Raw genomic sequence first — 21111 nt, 5'->3', positions numbered from 1 at the left:
CCTTTGGTCACGGAGTATGTTGAGTGAAAGGACTCTCCAAGCCTCCTAGTTTGCTGTGCTTCTGACATGAAAACATTGATGTGGCCAGCAGGACAGTGACCAAAAAGGACTCCTTCCCCGGCCCTCCTGGGTCAGGTAATCAGAGGGAACAGAGCTGTTGTTCTAGCTGGGTTGTTCTAGCTGTTGTTCTAGCTGTTGAGCATGCATACAGTTTTCAAGCAGCTTTGGAAGCACAGATGAAATCCCAGTCCTGCTGCCTAGTCAGTATGTGGTGTAATCACTGGCAGCTCTGTGTCTGGCATTCCTGGCTGTACAATGTCTCATTTTAAAGAGAACTGAAAAATACTGTCATGTAGAATATTGTGTGGCTTTCTTGTTTTCAGCTTTTCCCTTGGATCTGAGTATAGTCCATCTTGTGTTGTGCAGATTAAGGACATTTTCCTGCTGGATGAGCTGAATTTTGACAATTGATAGATTTCATTGTCAAACGCCACTCTTGCTTGCACCTGGTAGATTTTAAGAAACCTTCAGCTCTCATCAACGCAGGCTGGAATGACTCTTTCTGGAGCCCATGGCTGTGGCTGTGTTCAACTGTGAAGACTTTCCAGCCTAGCAAAGTGCCTGGGCAGATAGGCTGTACCTGCTGCAGGTAATGTCAAAGCAGTTGTCATTTCTAATAGCACAGCTGAGGTAGCAGAAAAGTTCCAGATTCTTCAGTGCAGAAAAATTAAATGCATAAGAGACTTTTTCCATCTCTTTAAGAAATATTCCCAAATTAATTTGATTTTATTGAATTGTTAAAACTTTACAACTGTTTGGGATAATCAGGAAACCTGTTCTTGGTTTGCTTTTGAAAAAGTATCTTCCTTGGAGAGGAATTTCTTTTGGATACCCGTACCTTTCCAACAAAAATTAGTATTTGAAAATAATAGCAGTGGAGTGTAAGTGTATTTACTTAGCAAAGGCTAGCATAAGAAAATGTGGCTATATAAACTTCCCCATATTGCTCACTTTGGATTTTATGAATTCACATAAAAAGGAATGCTTCTTGCTTTATACATCAAACATATGCAACACGTGAAGAGAACCTTCTTGACACTTGGATACCTATCACTTTCTTCAAATGTTTGAGAGCCACCCTACCCTTATACCCATCCCTGGGAAGCCAAGAGGAGTCTCATGGTGGTCTCAAGACTGCTAGGGCTGGATCAGATATGAACCTGAGAGTGAGATGAGCTGGTGGCAATGACTTCAGACACACTCCTGTTTTTTTGTCTCTTCCCCACCCTGGGGACCTGCATTAACTGGCAGCCCATGTGCCAGGGTAAACTCATTGTAAGTCATCTGACACCTCCTCAGTGTGGCAGCTGCACTTGTAGGCTGCGTGCTCCTCTCTTAGTGAAGAACTGTATTTGGAGACTCTTGATGTCAAGCACTGAGGCTTCTGCCAGGCTGTGGTACTGAGAAGGCAATGTAAAATTATATTGTGCTGATCCCACTGAAGGTTTCTGGAACTTGGGAGACAGATTTTTTTTGTGTTGAAAATTGGCTTTTGTTTTTTTCCTGAGATTGGAATTTAAATCCTATTAAATGGAATGAAAAAAAACAACCCTTCTCTCCTTCAAGCCAAACCAATCAAATAAAAAATTTTTGAAAGACAATTATCCTGTGTTATCAGCAATCTACAGAAGTAAAAATTGGTTTATGGTACCTCAGTTTGCAACTAATAATTTTCCATTTCCAAAGGGCTTTCCAATTGTCAGGAATACCATATCCAAACCGATCTGGATGTTCTCAAGTATCTTATAGTTTTATTCTGTTACTCTTTCTAAAAAAATCTGGTGACACACCATCGTATTCTGTGTTATTGTAAAATGAATTATTCAGTATATCCAGTAGAAAATCTTCACAATTTAGATATAGATTTTTTTAATCCACATCTCAAATTTTATATAATACTGAAAACTGCTGTGCAGTTTTTAATAAAATAACTTACTTTTATTAAAAGTTCAGACAGAAGCTTCATGGAACTTACATTTTGCCACCAACTTCAGTTGAATCAGTGTGAGACATGGGTATTTGAAAGACGATTATATGGATATGCTGAAATATTGTCCACTTTGGTATGTAATTGTTTTGGGAAAATGTTATGTTAAAATCCAAATATAAGCACTCTGAAGACAGAAAGAGGAAAAAATGAACGTGTGCCCCAAAAATCCAAATATTTCATTTATACTGGTAAAAATCACAGAATCAGAGAATAATTTGAGTTGGAAGGGATCCACAAGGATCACCAAGTCCAGCTCTTCAATAAATGGCCCATAAGGGGGTTGAACCCACAACCTTGGCGTTATTAGCACTGTGCTCTGACCAACTGAGCTAAAATATTTGGGCATCAACAATTGTGGGTATAATAAGTGAGGGACACGGTGTTTCCCACCCATAAAATGTTACCATGCTATAGTCTATTTCAGAATGTGCTGCCAAATAAATATTTATGGATAATCCTGCATTTTTGGGGTTAGTAGTCTGATCTCTTCAACAGATGTCTGGTAGTGTCATTCCACTGCAGACGTACCTTGCCATCAGCCTCCTACTCACAGTGGGATACTGCTTCTAATTGCCACAGTTGTAGCTCAGAATAAAGTAGCAGCTTCTCAGTGAAACAGAAACAAATTAAGATTAAACTTAAATGAATCAATCAGAAAAAAATCCCAATTCCACAGGTGTCTGTTGCTTTTGTAGTTCATTAGCTATTAACACTAATAACACTGTAAAAGAATTGCTAATTTTCCTGGGACATATTGTACATGCTATCATCCAGTAAAAGGGAGTGTTTGAAATGTGAGTTGATTCTTAGGAATCTAACTCAGGTTGTCTTTGAGCTTTTTGCTGATAGATTCCTCAATATTCAAGTTTTTTGGTGTGCACTGTCAAGACTGAGCCCCTGTGTGATCCTTGGCAGTGAGTATCAATTCCATTTGTTTTGTTCCTTTGCTTTTCCAAGCTAGGAGATTTTCCCAGTTGTTGACATATAGAAATATGCAAGGATTCAGTACCTATGAGTTGAGAAAATATTTTATTATTGGCTCCTTCTAACCTTAACCTTCATCACACCAGTGAAGGAACCTGTTGTCAAGGAAGACAGATGGAATCCTAAACTGTGGGTTGATTTTTAAATCCCAATCTGACCACTAATGCTATCATTTTCTATTTGTCCATATTAAAGCCAAAAGTGGGTCATAATAAGATATCCTTGAATGATAGAGTCTCTTAATTAAGAGGAGCATGCTCCTCATGATGATGAGCTGGGTGACTAGAACACCTGTTCTAGTTATAAAACTGTAAGACAAAACAGACCCCTCCCTGCTTTGAAGTCTGTGTAAGGCTTTTGCACTGGAATTACACTGATCATGTCTAAGACCGTAGCTAAGCAGAAAGAAACTTGGCATGTAAAACTAGACATAGGAGAAAATCTTCATTGTTAAAGTTACTGACAGATTCTGTCATCTCTGTGAAATCCAATTGAGCTAAATCTTTTCTTGATGATTTAGATGTGAAGGGCAGAGATTTAAGCAATTGTTTTCTGCGGCTGGTAATTGAAAGCAAACAGTGGAAATTCAGCGGGAGGTTTTTGGGAAAACCCAAGATTACAAACTTGTTTTTCTCATAATTTCCATTTACATAAGTAGGTAATTTTTACTCCCCACCCCCTTTCTCCCTCACACACGCATATGGAGGAAAAAAGTACTTTGTGTATACTCAGTCAAGTCTGTAGCCATACAGTCATTTTGGTCTGGAGCTTTGTGCATTCCTGTAGAGACCTGTGTCTTACCACCCAGCCTGAGTCCCTGGTTCTGTCAGGTACCCTTGCACATGAGCCCTCAGTTTGCGTGAAGTTCTCCTTCTCAATGCAGTATCCGAATGGAAACTGTCATAAATAACACTGTCATGGAGCCACAGACCCTCCTTTAGCAAAAGGAAAACTCTGTACAGGTTTTGCACACAACCATGAATACTGACTGGCTAGTTCCAAAAGAGATGTATGGATCTGGGGGAACCCTCTTGGGCACTGAAACTCAGCTGTTAGTCCAGTCACTAGCATGGGTTAGTGAGGGCCAGACAAATAATTCCCAAACACCGTTAAGGATTAGTATTGATCAGGGACCATTCCTACTGGGCAGGTTGGATGCAGCTACTCTATTTTTGGCGAGTAAGAAAATTTAGTAATATAAATACAGGTTGTTTTCTGCGTTTTTCTTGCCAACTAGGTTAAGTGCTTGCAAAGATGTCCAGTGCATGTTTTATTTACTAATAAAAAAGCAGCTTGTGCTTATGCAATTCAGGTGGCGTTTGAATGGAGGGGTTGGATGTATTGTACAACTACAGGAAAAAATCCTGTGCTGGGCATATAGAGCATGCCCAAGGCTGCAGTCCACTCCCTATTTTTCTGAGGAGTGCTGAAGGGAAGACTGGATGGAAACTTAAAGAAGTTGCGAGTAGCAGACATCTTCAACAATATGGTCCACTCAGACACGGGACCATGTTCTTGCTGCTGTCTGGTGTGATAACACAGGCCTGAAGCAACTTCTAGAAAACTGTTACATTATTTTTTAGTGTCTTCACTTCTCAGTATTTAGTGTCACTAATTCTATAAAAAGTGATGGACCTGACTTAACATACTGTCCTGGGTCAAAGTGCTTGCAGCAAGGGCAAACAACTTAGAAATATTCAAACCAAACTAGTGTTACAAGCAGGAATTCAAAATACATAAATTTGTTTCAGATATTTTGTCCAACAGATACATAAAATTATTTGAAAGCATTTCTTCTGGTGTTTTGTCTGACTTTAATATTTCCTAACAGAAACTGTTCAGAGTCTAATTTTCCAGACTCCTCTTAAAGTCACTGAAGAGAAATAAACATTTCCAGAGCATGATCCATCTCCTCTAAAACTGATTTCATGAACTTTGCTTTAGATGTGATTTTTCTTTTTTCTTTCTTTTTTTAAAATTGTGTGTGGAAGGATTAGTGATAATCACTTGGGTTATATGCCTACAGTTGAAAGAAGCCAGTGCTGAACTGGCTGAGTAACACCTTCCTATGCCTTTGTGGTAGGCACACAATCACAAGCACCAATTACCTAATTCCACCCACCTACTAAGCATTCTTCAGAAAATAGATGACACTCAGAAATGCTGTGACTAATTATTCTTGCTAATAACAACAACAATACCCTCTGTTTTAAATTTTTTTTACTTCCAGCTGCGAGATGTCCTTTACCAGTAGGTGTTTTAGCAAACACATCATCCTTCATGTTCTCTGTTTGCAAGCATGTCTTCTTGCGCGGAAAACCAGACTTTTCTGTTGGTAGAATTTTCTTTCTGTGCCTTCTGTGTTATATATCCTCTTAATCAAACTTTCCAAAATATAATAATCTCATGGTATGAACTAAACTTTACCTACCTTATTTCTCAACAGATTCATCTTATTTTCATTTCAACATCTATTTTAAATGTCTTTTTCCCCCTGCTAGATCTGTTTAGATATTTGCATATGCTTTACTACAAACCAGTTCCTAGTTTGTATAGTAGCCAAAAGGAAGATAGTTGCACTGCTTCTACACTCCTTTTTTTTTTGGAAATGTTCTTCAGCTTTGTGTCCTGTATGACCTGTTTTTCTGTTTGTTTGTGCCGGGTTCTAATGTAATATGTTTTGCTTTGTATCACTTTGTACATAGCTTCCCTGATGATACATGTTGCTTTCCTGCATGATGTAATCCACATCTGCTGAAAATCTGCAACGTCTTTGCCTTTGCTACTTGGTTATGTTTCTACATTAAAATGTCTGGTGCCATACTGCTGCATTTTGCGTGTGCATAATTATTTGCAGGTACTACCTTTCTGTTTTGTACTATGTATTCATCTGGTGCTAGTGAGTATTTCTCTCTGCTGTTCTGAATAGCTTTTTATGGCTTTCCAATGATTATTTTTTCTAATATGAAGTTCTCCTATGATACTGATTTCTTTTGTATTTCGAGTGTCATCCTCCTGTGATCTTTATCATCATTGTCACATTTAGCAGTGAAATAGCTGTCCTGTATTAGTAGGTATAACTGGGTTACCCACTCACTAGCTGCCTCTGTGGGCTCCTGTTTCTCTCACAGAACACATTTCTTTGTATGAAGGGCCTTTTTCCTGACAAAACAATAAGACTCAAATGGCATAAACAACCTATCTGATTTTTTCCCTCTCTCCTTCAGTGCGCTTGCCACTTGAGACCCTTGCTATGCCAACATCTCTGTCTTTTTGCCCAATACTCTTCAGAAATGAGCAGCTTCCTGGATTGCAGACAGTTAGATCCTGCACAGATTAACATCATTAACTCATTCCACTTCATCTCTCTTCAGCAGCTTCTGTTTTCTTAAGTCCTTGAAGAACACATTTCTGGCACTAATCTCTACAAGAACCATGGTCAGATAATTTTTTTTCTAGTGATACTATGACATCTTGATGAGATCACTTAGAGCAACGGAGAATTATGGATGGATACTCTGAAAAACCTGTGAATAATCAGGAATTTGAATACCATAGAACTGTAGTTTCATTAAGGTTGGAAAGACCTGTAAGATCACTGAGTCCAAAAGTTAAAAATATGTTTTCTTGGACCTTGGTTCATGCCCATGGTACTTCAGGGCTTAAACTCCTACTGAAGCCCAAAGTCTGAGCTTATCCCTACTGCCCACATGTCGGGCATCTTCTACACCTGCCTTGGAGAGGGTCAGCTAGCTTCCCATCTGGGAAAGGTAAAACATGGGGGGTTCCTGGTCGTTATTGAGCTTTTCCACTATAGTTAATATGGATGCAAAATGGCCCAGATCATGTCTCTAAACTTAGACTAGCATGTGGCACCTAGATTTGAGTGTGGTTATTAAAACTATATCAGAAATATCCTTTATCAAAAAGCGTACAAAACAGTGTCTTACACCCAGAATAGTACAGAATCTAAGCAGAGACAGTAATTTCCTAGTAACTTCATAACCACAATTAAAGTATGCGTGACAAAAACCAGAGGCTATGGAGGTTTATGCATAGGATGCTTGCAAAATTATTTGGCATTGGCATGCAACTTTTCTCTTTGCTCCATGACTCCATTTCTAATTTAAAATAATTTTTAGTAATAAAAATTACATAATGCAGAATTTGTGTGGAACAGAAGTAAATGATTGCTAACACATGAGAGGTGAATCATGGGTATGTGATCAGGATACTACTCAGACAAATGTAGCTGTTGGAATACTGGAGGAAAAAGAGTACTTTTGAGTTTGGTTTCTTTCTGTGTGACGTTAATAACTTCTGGTTTAATTGTGAGTTAAGACTAACATGACCAGCCTCTATGAAACAGGGAAAATGAGGGGTTTAAGTGAGATTAATTTGCCCATAGAAAATGAGCTTGGCTGTCAGACCTCTGTCCTAGAGGAAGTACATCTCTCAATTAAATCCCACATAGTGCATCAGAACAGCAGCACTGGAGTGCGTGCTGGGGCTGACACTCCTTTGCAGGATCTCTGCTCCCAGAGAAGCTGCTTTGAGCTGGATGCTAGATAGCTGAAGTGCCTTGGAAGGATGCTATGGTGCCAGGAGTTTTCTTCCTCTAGGTGAGGAAAAGAAAAATATTGCTCCCAGCTGCTATTTTTCATCTCTAATAAAGCTTTAGCTAGTAATGATTACTCTTTGTATTTTCCAGAGCCAGAAAGGAGGCTTGTGCTCTTTTCACAGGCTCTTGGATTTCCTCACCAATTTTTTTCAGGTTCTAACAGAATATGAAACACTAGAAATATCATGTAGTAATTGAATAACAGTAATGTGCAGGTAGGTAAGAAATGACAGAAGAGCATGAAGTAAAATGAAAAAGTGAAAAGCTTGGGGTTTTTTATAGTTAGTTGCAATGACTGATGTCATTAGACAGAAATAACGAAAGATCACTTGCTTAAAATAATAACTGAATGTTATGAATAGTGCTGCTCTTACATGTTTGTAGGACTGAGCTTTCTTCCATACTGTTCTTCTAGAATGGAAAGGAGGAAAACCAGCCCATGACAGATACCTGTTTTAGTGACTGGGTTCAGTTCCTGGTCCAAGAACCCCAGTTAGTTGAAATGTTCATATCCTCAAAGACAGGGGTTTGACCTCAAAAGTAGGTCTCAAATGGAGCTAAGATTGTGTGGAAATCTTAACATCCAGGACTGGGCAAGTGGCTTACTTTCTCACAGTAGAGAAAGAAATCTTGTGGAAATTAGAGTTGAAAGATACTTCCAAAGAAAATAAGAAATTAGTCTCATTATAGATTTGTGAACTGGCAGTAGATAAACAAGTAGTATTGGATAATCCTTTAAATCTTATAGATCAGAAGAGTCCTTTAGAGGCTGACTCGGGACTCAGGTGAGAAGTTTGGACCTTGAGAGCAGGGAAAGAAAACAGGTGGCAGAAGGGAAGGGAGATTTGTAGATGAAAGCAACCTCTATCCAGGCTTTTACATAGAAGCACTCTTTCCTATAAGTTAAGGATAACTTTGGATATCTAGCAGCCTGTTCATGGCAGTGACAGTGGCTTCAATCATGCTGTGTGTCTGAACATCTAAGTGACAGTACATACGTGTGTATGCACAGAGAAGCTCTGCCACTGGCACTCGGTGAATCAGATGTATCTGGCAAGTGTCAGCCCTGCTTTACACACTAAGCAGCTGATTTGCACCTGCACAATAAATACAGCACATCCTAAGGGCTCTTCTACTGCACATGCACACAATGTCTGTGCAGACCACACATTGCAGAGTCTATTCCTACAAGACCTAAAAATGCAGCCTCTGGAAGAAGAATTCTGGTATTACCTTTTGCCTAGAAACCCCTTAACTAGTACCCTAATTTTGGATGAAGACATGCACAAAGCTGTTCTGTCCCTGCTTCCCAATCCTCTCCCTATAGAGAACTGTGCCCCTCATCCTTCCAAACCCCAATGCTGCACCACATTCTCTGTTTCATAGACAGAAACATTAGAGATATCATTATATGTGGCTAAAATGCTTGTTTGCAGTTGTAGAACCGGAATGGATGGTTCTGTACATCACTCATGTCACTGTAGTACCTGGGAGGTTTAGTCATGAACCACGTCATCCTCCCCTCCCCATGCAGGTGTTGCACAGACACAGGACTCAGCCCTGCCATACCCACCTTACTGTCACAAGAGGAGATGAGGAACAAGAAATGGATGTTTACTGTAACCTAATGTTATCCAGTATCCCATCTATTATTATCTGGTACATTGTACATGATTCCGACATTGTCTGAAGCTTGTGAAATCCCCAATAACTGGACAACTATCGAAACTACAGTTTTGTTTGTTTACACTCCTAGTGCCTAAACAGAACAACAAAGCAGTGTCTAAAAGTTGTTTTTAAAGTACTTAAAGCTATTGGAGAATCACTAGTCAGTAATTAATAGGTAATAAACAGGTAATTTAGGTTAAGAATCAAAGTTGGTACTCAGCCCTTAAAAAATCGCCTCTTATTTTGATATGATCTGTATCGGTGTCTTTCTTTTTTAAAACACGCAAATGCATATGGAGCTTCCAGGATAGGGCCAGAAACAAAATTTATCTTAAAATACATCTTTCATCCACATTCAGGAGCTGGCTCATAACAATATGATAACATAACCTTTTCGTCACTTAAAGAAGATACTCTCTAAGCACTGGGAAAAAAAAATAGGTAGTTTGAATAACTGTCATGGTCAAATAGAAGAGACAAAGACAATGTAAGAAATTCTCTGCAATTCTTACAAACAAGTCCAGATTTTTAAGAAAAGAAATGTGCTCAGAAGAAAGCATAAAATAAATATTTTTTCCTGATTATCTCCTCAGAATTCAGAATCTCGTTAGAGAATTATTTTGAGCTAAGGTTAAAAAAAAAAAAAAATTGGTGCCATCAAGTGGAAGTATTCAGTATTGCTGAGAAGAGCTGGCAAAGTGGCAGCACATAGATTTCATTAGATATACATACCAGAACTTTAAACTATTGCAATGGAAATGTTTTCCCCATCACACACATTATTTCCTGTTTGAAAACTGGCAAGAAATCTCATCTGTTCACATGTTTTGAGAATGAGCATCCTTCTTTCTTACACATGGCAAAAATTTCTTGATTTTTGACGAACCTCATTTATGGCTGTCACTAAAGACTATTCCTCTCTGGTTTTGTAATTACCCTGCTGGCGATATAGCTGTGTGCTGCTGGCAAGAATTTTGCCTATTGCCAGATCCTCATTCCTCTGAGGACCTCTGAGGGAGGTCTTCACCAGAGCCAGACAGCAGCCAATGCTATGCATTGAATTTGTTCCAATGTGAGGGGATTAAAAATCACATTCCTTTGTATTTCTAAATTTCTCAAGCAATTTTTTTTTTTTTAAGGCGGGATAACCTGACAGAATTGAAACTCACTCTGACAAGTTTCCTTGCAGTGGTCCTTCGTGTTTTACCACTGTTCTGGCAATATCCTGCTTTCACACTAGAGCTGGCAGAGCATAACATCCCTTGGAGATGGGTAATGCTTGACACTGCCTCAGCTGCTTGTTCACTGAATGTCAGTTAAATCCCTTGGCTTTATGTTAGGGAGGAATTGCATGGAATAAACTTCAGTTCGTCACAGTTGGAGGTTTCTGAGACCTGTCATTTAAATAGTACATTTCCTGCCCTCTGGAGACTCCCTTTTCAATATTAAGATGTTTGGATTAACCTGAATAACTGTTATTTTGACTGAGTTTTTCCATGGCTATCCCAAATTTTTCAAAACCCAAACATTTGGATGTTTATTATTGTATAACCTTTTATTTATCAAATTAAGTAATTTTATTTTGGAAAGGTAATAATAATTCAAAATAAAAAGGCAAGATTAATTTTTGCTGATGCAATATTATTCCAAATTGAATGATCAAAATCTTTGAACTATTTTGTTGAGAAACATTGGAAAAAAATATTGGAAAACACTTCACTTTGGTAATTTCTTTTTTTCCTTTCCATTTCTGAACAGTTATTACACCAAAGTATGTTCTTTCTGTTATATTCAGGACTCTGACAACCACTCTTGGCAGTTATCACATATAGAGTATAATGCATTTATGATGAATTTGAAGATCTTAATGGTCTTTTCCAACCAACTGATTCTTTGATTCTGTTATCAACTACCATGATTTCCTCCAGGAAAGCAAAATTGGGTTGTGTTACTTTAATCAAATTCAGAAGATGGTCTCTCTGTATGCACGCACTATACATATCTACACATATGCACGTGTTTATAAAAAAAGTTCTCTCCACAGTTTCTCAAGTCTGGCAAAGTACTCTCCTAAAGCATTATAATATTCAGTCAGATGCAGACCAAAATGCTATATTATACTCTGTTTTGGAAAACAAATTCTAGTGTGTCATGCCACGTTTTCATTCCTTCAGGTACATAGTGAAAGGGTCCCACTGATGAATAAGGTGTCACGGATGCTTTTGTCACCGTAAGATTTGGCTCCTGCTTTTTTTTTCCCTCCATGATCACTATGGAGAAACGAACAAATTCTCCATCAACATTATGTAAATGTATAAAGCACACTGCATGAGGCCTGGACCAGAGCAGAGTTCTAGATCACCAGATGCCAAATAAGATCCTGGCATGCTCCTGTGCCAGCTACCACCTGCTGCTCTGTCTCCTGGCACAGGGCTCTGGGGAGAGGGATGCTCTGGAGCCCTATTGCAGTAATGTATCAGAAAAGGAAACTCCTTAAAGAAAGGTTATTTTCAGAGGGCTATTTCTATATATTTGAAGGGTTTTAGAAGCCCACTACATTGCAAAGTGGTTAAAAGGATGCAGATATAACTGAGAATTGGGTCCCTTGGATCTCAAGGGAACAGTATGACTGTACTTGAAACCCTGATTTACTTAACAATTTTTGAGTGTCGTATCTGGAGGAGAGACTAACTATAGTATGTCTTTAGGTATTTCAGGAAAAAGAGCAGATAGGACATGGTTAAATGCTTCAAAGAGCTCATATGAAGTATGTTTAACTCTGTTATATATCCTCTTCTTCAGCGTCTTACGGATTTGAAGTCTCCAGGAACATTGCTGAAAGGAAAGCATGTAGGGTCTTTTTATGCATACTGTAATATATATGTAAACTGTAAGTCCTCACATCAGAAGAACAATGCACTCTTGTTAAAAGGATCATGGAGTTTGCTGTTTAATTCTTTGGAAATGTCGTTTGGTTTCTAATATTTGAAAGAGAGAGAGAAAAAGATTCTTGAGATTTTTATTGCTTTGTTATTGTCCATTTACAAGTGGAGTTGCATCCTGCACCTTGATTTTGATGGTTTGGTAGAATCTCTTTTAGTGGCAAAACCATTTCCTTTTAAGTCAGTTAATTCATGCTTCTCTTCTCCATCTTGATTTTCCTAATAGATGAATGTTTTCTTCTATTTTGCCAAATAAAGTCAGAGACATTAGTAATTTGAATTCTATATCAATACTGAAACAATACCCCGATCACTAAAAATTTCTAAGGTCAGTCAAAGATTTTATAATTGCATAAACAATATTTAATTTCGGAACTCAAAGGCAGCCTTATTTGATTCACTATCATACCCTTATTTTAAATGATAAAATGATAAGTATTTACATTTTCTTGTGAAAGAGCTACTCAGAACCAACCTATTTAAGTCACTGCTACTACCTCAAGGGCTGGGTTTTTTTCTTGTTTTGTTTTTGCTTTTGTTTTTGTTTTTGCTTTTGTTTTTGTTATTCTGTCCAGGAATTGAAATCAAGGTAATGTTTTAATGGTAGACTTTTATTGCTATGGACCTAGTTGTTATCTTGTGATATGGGATGTACAGAGCCAAGATACAAAGATTTGATTTTATAAACACAATATAAAGCTTTTAATTCTTTCATTCATACTAAAGAACTTAAGTTGCACACTAGCTTTCAGTACATTTTTTATTCTCAAATGTGTCCACTGGTTGTAGTTTAAATGTTTTCCCAAAGAAGATGAAGACACTGAGTGTGTATAAATGCATGTGGTTGTATGTGCATATAAATGTGGTTGTATGTGCATATAAATGTGTTTGCATACAGTCGTGTGGTGGGTTTATTCTTTTTTCTATAGTGTTTTTATCCACACCAGATTTAAGATCTAAATACTGAAAATGCATAGAAAGATAATGTCCCTTGGTTAATGGTGTGGTTTATGATGTATTTATGTCATACAAAAGTAATTTTTAAAGGGTAGCACAAAAGAAGCAGTTTTTGTCTCAGGCTCCTGGGCAGATTCCTGGGCAGGTGGAATTGGCTGCAAGGTTGTAAAATTCATGTAGTAAAACAGGTGGGTTACCAAGGTAGGAAAATCTTCATGGCATTATATTTTTTAGTATAGTTCCTGTTTATGGCCCTCATATTCCCTCTATGGAAGGCTGTTTTTCATCTCCACTGCACTCTTCCAGTTGGTGGAGTGAAAGGAATCTGTATAGATACATTGATACATTGATGGGACGGCAAGGCAAGCTTTGTCGCACTTACATGACTATTCAGGATCCCTAGTGTATATTAGTTTACAGTTAACAATCATGTCATTGCTATTATAATGCCCAGAACATTATTATCACACCCAGAAGTCACCCAGAAGTGATTTGAAAGCCAGCTGGCCCTTGGATATACTCTGATCACATGCAGGAGTACATTGAGAATCTAGTTTGGGACATCCTTCTCAATGGATTTCAAAACCCACCATACTGAGACAATAGCCTAACATGCTTTTTTTTTTTTTTTTTTTTTTTTTTTTTTTTTTTACATCAGCAATTGTGGCCTAAGCAGACATCTCCTTTTCCTCTTCCTGTCCCCGTCCCACTTCGGTCTTGTGCCTGCACACTCCACCAGTTGTTTAAGTCTGCTGACTTGTACTGAAGAATGAGAAGCAGCCTTATGAAAGAAATAGCTATTTTTTGTTTTTAGACAGAGTAGTTCTCTTTTATTTCTTGGTTTAAAGATAGTTGTGCTGGTCTAGAACCTGTCATTATACATGTTACATACTTCCTACTATTTTAATGGTTTTGTTAAAATAACTTTTATATCTCTAATTTTAAAGGTCCATAAAGAATCAAGAAATCTTGCAAAAAAGTATTAGTGAAGAAGTCTTGGACATCTGGTCTGGCACTGATCTGAATGTGAATTGTGGGCTGGACCACAATTTTGTGCCATTTTTATCAGCATTAAAATGTGAACAATATACATTCTCCTACTGCCAAACAGATAAAGAAAGACACTAATGGCACAGAAATAGAAAAAAGTGTTGAGTTTTGTTGCAATTTTTTTTCAGGAGAAGTTCAGGTCTTCCTAACAAACCTCACTTGCAGGAGCTAAGGCAGTAACTGCCATTATTTGCTGAAGGAGCCCAAGAGCAAGGTGGCGCTTTTAATGCAGCTACAGCACAACTGCTTTAATGGACTCTTTAAGCAGCAACCCCTGATTCTCTCAAAATGGGGTCCCAGTTTTGATTTTATTCATGCCATGGATCCATACTTAGTGGTAGATTGTTATTGACTTGAAAGCCCTACTGGCATGAGCATTGGTAAATCTAATTAATAGACTCAATGAAGATTTTTATGAAAGTATGTCAGATTATTTTAGCTGAGCTGCTGTGGTTTCTTGCAATGAACCTGGTGGTTGTCTTCTAATGAGTCAATTCACTAATTTACTGACTAACCTGATATCACAGGCTGTTATTTTCTGTATTTAGGTTTATTTACACAGCCATTTAAAAATACTTACATGATGTCTTAAGGATTATGAGAATGACTTAAAAAGGCATCTCAATTTGATGCAGCAATCTCAGTATGCAGTATGAATGTGAAAGGCAAAGCTTCAAAGTGAACAGGAATATAAATGATGCTACTGTGAATTCTAGTGTTTGTGAACGTGAACAGATACATCCTACATCTTAGGTGTTACTAAAATTAGAAGGTCATTCTTTGGGGACGCTGAGAAGGCAGTTTTCCCCACTGGGCAATAGGCATGTAAAAATACCCTCTACATGATTGTAGAGAGCACAACACTGTGCTGTTCAGTGATGTCTAGTACTCTGCTGTGAGGTCAGTATTCACAGTGGCAGTCAACAGCCACTGCAGGTAGTGGCTTTTGAATAAAAGGTCATGTTTTTCAATAGCCTCATTCTGACTGAAAGCCTGAAAGCTTCTTGGAACTTCTTGATCTCTGCAGTATAAAACCAGAATTAAAGGAGAAACAAGAGTTTGAGAGGTAGATACACAGTCTGCAATAATCTCTTCAGGACATCAAATCCCCTGTTCACTTGAGACCTGGGGAGAAACCCTATCCCAGCAGAAGTTGGTGTGAGTTTTTCATTGACTTCAAGAGATTCAAGATTTATACTTGACAGTTTAAGAATAAAATCTATGAAGTCCACATCTCTCTGTGTGTTCTGGGAGTTTATTGTTACCATAATGGAAGTCAGCACTTCCCCCACAGTGCTGAGTAAAAAGCATTCCAGCTGAGTAAGAATTAGACCTTATAATTAGGGTTTTTCAGACAGATGGAATCACAATCTACACAGACCAGAAGGTATTTATTACAGAAAACAGCTCTAATTCCATATTACCATGTTTTTGTAAAGTCTGAGTTTCAGATTTGTTTTATTCCTTTTAAGCCATTCCATCTTCCCTATCCAGAGCACAGTACAGTGCCAGTGGAATTCCCCTTACCTGGCTTTACATTGCAACAGCATGAGTTCATGCTCTTTGCTTAGGCTGCCTTTTTCTCTTTGAAACATAATGGGCACTTTTAGAGTGCAGTTCTCCTGGTCTGTTTTGGATGCAGGAAGAGACTCAAATGGTGCTGATAAAATTTTCAATCTCCCTTCAGAGGGATGGCAAATATGTGGCAGAAATCAACTCTCCAAATGGCATTTTTTGGCAGTATCTCAGTCGCGTCCTTACTTGTTCTGCTCTTCCTGTTTGCACTTAGTTTTGCTGCTGGATAAAGCCAGAGTCACCAAGTATATCTCTGTGACTAAAGAAGGATGATCTTTGGTTTGCTGACTGTTTTGGCCCAGCCTGGAACTTCCTTACCCTAGAAGAACATTCAAAAGCATCAGTAACCCAAAATGTACAAACCTCAATAATTTTCAAATGACACAAAAAATACTTTGACCCCAAGCAAAGTCATGTGTATAGAGTTTTAGCTTAAAGCAAAGTCTCTTTTATATAGACATGAAGGAGTCTCTAAATGTTCTTGCAAACAGAAATATGTTGAAAGTGAAATGCCTTGGTGTTAAAAAATGGTTTTAGCCACTGTTTTGTAAAATCCAGTTCTGTGTTTGCAGAGCTGACCGGAGCTGCAATGCTGCATATATCCAAGCAACACTCTATAATTAGGAATCAACCTATCCTTCTCATCGACAGAAGTCAATCCTGTAGATGTCTAGATAATGTCACAGGCCTCACAAAGGACAGTGGTAACTTTTTAAAAGTTTTTCATCACGATCACAGTAGTTAGAGCATTCAGTGGTGGCTCAGATATGAGACCCTTCAGATATAAGGAGTAATTTACAGATAGTATCTTCCAATGTAAAAAGCTGAAGGAGACTTTCCCTAGAAACCCCAATTTGCTCATGCTTATGCTTCCAACACGTTTTTCAGTCAGCGTTTCAAATGACCCTGCAACTTGGAAGACAGCTCTCAATTTTTGAGTAGTGCTCTAAGCATTTGGCTCGTGGCCAAAGCAGAACATACCACATAGGAGGCAACATAGGGGCACGTATGTTATCTGTGTAACATGTCCATTGGAAAGGCTTGTGTCCTAGTAAAAGTTTCAAACTCCCAGGGAATATTCACAGCTGACAGCTCTTGGTGAAGGAAGTCCTCTCCGAACAGCATTAAGTTCAGGCAAGTGCCTCCTCCTAGCTCGCTCCGCTGGCTTGCCGGGATGTTTCCTGCCCAGTTCCCATAAATAGGTTCCTCCGTGCATTTCCTAGAAGCTGGCCTTCCCGGAGCGGGGGGCGCGGGCGGGCGTGCCGGGGCCGCGCCATTGGCGGCCAGGGAGGTGTATCCCGCGCCCGGCTCGCGGTTGGCTGCGGCGCGGGGCGGCGGCGCCGCCGGACATCGGCCGGAGGAGGGACCGGGGCCGCCCGGCCGTGCCTGCCGCCGCCCCGCTGCCCGAGGTAGGTTCGGCGCTGCCCGGCGCTCCGGGTGCCAGCAAGCACTGCCCGGTGCCCTCCGCCCCCGCTCACACCGCTTCTCCCCCTGCCCGCCGCCTCTCTGCCTTTCCCTGACGCTCCCCAGGGATTTTTTCCCCTCCCGCGCGTCGCCCCTGCTTGCGGGAGGCCCCTTGCTGTGCTGCTTGGCACTGTCTTAGCCCCGGTGATGCTCGGGGTGCGGTCACCCGCTCCCAGCACGGGCCAGCAGGGACCGGCGCGGTGCGGCCCCGCGGTCACTCGACGTGTTGGGGAGGCCGGGAAGGGTTCCCAGCTCTGCAGGCTTGCAATGCTAAAGCTAGTTTCACTTTTACAAGGGGATATGGGTATCTCTGTGGCTGAGCCTCAGCATACACAGCGAGGCATACAGACCAACTTCTAGCCTGCCAGAGGTCACCCGACTGTTTGCTCCTTGCCCGGACTCCCACGATCCCAGTGCAGGGCAGTGCACTTCTGCTGGAAGGCGTCACTTCTCTCCTTGTGCAAGTCTTCTGTGAGAGGGAAATTAGCTTCACTGCAGGCTTGGGTATGAGGTGCAGTGTTTTAGTATGAACTGCTCTCATGGTTATATTTTAGCGTGCAGAGATAGTGAGATAGTGTGACAAGGCTTCTTTTCTGAGTGGCATCATCATGCTCTTTGAGAACCCTCTTAGCATGCTGAAGAGAAGTGTCACAAAATACCTCCAACTTCAGTACAGTAACCTCTGCTGGTGGAAAAATGTAGCAATGGTAGGAAGACCACACTTCGAGCTATTGTAGATGACTGTGTGCTTCTGTTCATGCTTTCCTTCTTGTGCTAGTCCCTCTGTTTCAGCAACCCTGGAGTTAAACAGGACCTCTGGAGTCTTTAGGAGTATAGAGATACTACAAGTTTGAGGCATGAGGACAAACAGGATTTTCCAAGTGATTCAGATACAGAGATTCATGTATTATCAATTAAAATTGTGTTGGAAACAAAGTTCACATCTCTGAAGCTTATCTCTGAGATTCACATCTTTTAATTGCATAAGTATCTGAAGGCCTTAGGCTCCTGGGTACTTGATGCTGGACCTGACAGCGTCCCCGCAGAAGTAAACAGTAGGCTTCACTGGGAGTGAAGAGGATGAGACAGAAAATAAAGGGGTTTTCCTCTGCAGGTCCTAGGAATCTGTCCAAGTGAAGCTTTTCCACTTTGCAGAAAATTTGTATTAGGGAGAAACCTGTTGTTCCTGGCCACACATATGCTGACTGCTAGGCGGTAGCTAAGGTCTTGGCCTTATCTTCCATTTTTTGCCTGTGTAAGAATTAGCTGTGTAAAAATACTTAGTGTTGGGCTTTCTCTTTTAATCAACTGCTTGCCATATAGCCTGTATTCTGCTTTTTTTCTGTGTGTTTGTTACTTCTGACTGTTCTTGATGCAAGTTTTGATGGTCTTTGCATGTTTATGGTGGCAAATGAATATAATTGGTAATTTTAAGTTTCCAGAATTCTTTTAAAGCCTTGTAGTTAAAAATTTGCTGAATAGGACACATTAAAAGCCTTCCTTTTCAGTAATCAAAACAACTAGTAAAATTGAAAATTTGTAAGGACACCTCATCAGATCAAGATGCAACAAAGTTAATGGAAATTGAATTAATGTCTCACAAAAGTAAGGTGTAACTAGAGTATGAAGTATCTGGATTGTGTTTTACAGCAGATGCCAAAGGAGACCAGAACTTTTGCACAAACATTGTCTGAATTGTACACGTACCTGTATTATTTTATTACTTTGTCTTTGCTGCCATCAGGCTTTACCATGCTCCGAGCCTTTAGTCACACGAATGGTAGGTGTGTGTTCCACCATGCTAAGTGTTGGCATCATCGTAAGTCTGTGCTGGCAATCAGGAGGGAAGATGTCAATGCATGGGAAAGAAGAGCACCTCTAGCACCAAAGCATGTTAAGGAGTTGACAAAGATGGGATACAAGGTCTTGGTGCAGCCGTCAAACCGGAGAGCCATCCATGAAAGGGTAAGGTCCCCTTTTGAGAGACAAAAGCAAAACCATAGTTCAGTTGTTAACCACAGTACATAGGAGAAATAATATTCAAAGGCTATTTATGAGAAAACATACTAAAAAAAACCTCCCAGAAACATTAAATTTTGTTGCTAAATAAGGAGTCATTTGCTAGTGGAAAGGAAAAAGAATAGTTTGTTTAGCCTTTTAACGTAATGTTGGCACCATGGTGGGTTTTTGGAGTTGTTTTTATTTATTTATTGTCCTGTCATTACTCTCCCTAGAAGTTCTAGGTTCTCTTGAAGTGGAAACTTGGGAATTCCTTTAACATTGTTGTTTTTGTCTTCTGATTGTATGAAGGCAAGAGCTCTAAAAACCCCCTGTATTTCTTAAAAGAACAGGAAAGACGAATCTGGTGAATTCCACTCTTGCTTCAATCCCTTTCCTCATGTGAAATGAAGAGAGATTTTTTTTCTTTAATTCTGTGAGTTTCAGGACAGAGAGCTTTTACTGTTCTTGTAGCAGCATTAATGCTGTGCTGTAAGATAACTGATAAAACAGAAATTGAAACAAAAATGGGGAATTAGTGATTACTTGCACATACCACCTTTTAATTAAGGCACAGTGCTTTTTTCATCAGAGCACAGATCATCCTATGTAAACATATTTCCTTAGAAATCATTCTTCAGCTTGGATTTAGGCTTATACAATTTTATAAAATCACATGTCATCAGTCTTCATATTTTTGAATTTTTCATATTTCTCTAAATGTATTTCCAAGTATTTGAACACCTTACAAAGGACTATTCATTATTGCAATACTACAGGGTACTTTAAATTTAGTAAAATATCCTTTTTGTAGTCTGTAAATTTAAGATGAAGTATTTTACTAACACATAATTATAATTTGGCCTCATACAATAGGATAATAGCATGGTAATTCAATTTAATACTTGATACCTCTTTATCGAAGAATTTTGTGAATGTATCACATGCAGTAACTTGTTTCTGCTTGGAAGAATTATTTAATTTTCCTCTGTTCTAGTTGCTAATATGCTGAGATCTGAATCTGAAAAAACAGAGAAATTTTCTTTGATTTTTCTATTTCATAGGAGTACGTCAAAGCAGGTGCCATTATTCAAGAAGATATTTCTGAGGCTTCTCTGATAATAGGTGTGAAGAGACCTCCGGAGGACAAATTAATCCCCAAAAAGAACTATGCCTTCTTCTCTCACACTATTAAAGCCCAAGAGGCAAACATGCCCCTTTTGGATGAGATTTTAAGACAGGTAAATTGTGTCATTTTGAAGGCCATTGTCAGTTAACATTGGGTGGAAACTGAATGCTTAAGTGTGGTCAAAAGCTTGCTGCCTAGTATAGTTACTTCCAGCAAACGTACTTGTGGATGGCTGATGAGGACAGTTTCCAGTACCCTTTCCTGAAACTGAGTATTTCTTGCTCAGAGGATCTTGTGTTTGCAGTGTTATTCTCTTCATGTGTGTAAGGCAGACGAATTGTGAGCATGGTGTGCTCAAGAAAGGCTCTTTCTCTCTGAGCATGAGGAGTTCTTGGAAAGTTACTAAGCTGGAGTGCATATTGGTCATTTCAGAGGAAGGCAGCCAGTTCACTCAGAAATGAGCAACTTTTGGCAGAGGATGTGAATGGGCCTGCAGCTGCTGGAGTGGCACGCTGGGGAGCTCTGTGCAAAGAGGGCATGGGCAGTGCAGAGAGTCTTCAAAACAAGAATTCAGTGCAACTGTTATGTTTTTATACTTAACTCCTGTTATGATATATTTGCCTATCTTATCTTATCCATCAGACTCTATCATGAAGAATGACAAAGGTGCGTG

At 39.4% G+C, this 21111-nt stretch overlaps 1 protein-coding gene across 3 annotated transcripts in view; it reads left to right on the top strand.

The window, feature by feature from the left end:
* Nucleotides 1-17180: 17180 nt before the first annotated feature.
* The window catches only part of AASS (aminoadipate-semialdehyde synthase), a 30527-nt gene continuing 26596 nt past the window's right edge, over nt 17181-21111 (top strand). Inside the window, exons 1-3 of one of the 3 annotated variants that reach the window (XM_032106525.1) lie at nt 17181-17256; nt 19056-19276; nt 20374-20550. In XM_032106525.1, the coding sequence (XP_031962416.1) occupies nt 19064-19276; nt 20374-20550 (390 nt within the window). In that variant the 5' untranslated portion in view covers nt 17181-17256; nt 19056-19063. Of the gene's footprint in view, nt 17257-17864; nt 19277-20373; nt 20551-21111 lie in introns of those variants that run through there. The other 2 variants (XM_032106523.1, XM_032106526.1) reach the window with 2 other exon arrangements.

The sequence above is a fragment of the Corvus moneduloides genome, chromosome 4 (assembly GCF_009650955.1).
Source record: "Corvus moneduloides isolate bCorMon1 chromosome 4, bCorMon1.pri, whole genome shotgun sequence".
NCBI lineage: Eukaryota > Metazoa > Chordata > Aves > Passeriformes > Corvidae > Corvus > Corvus moneduloides.
This window is presented reverse-complemented; position numbering and strand designations above follow the sequence as displayed.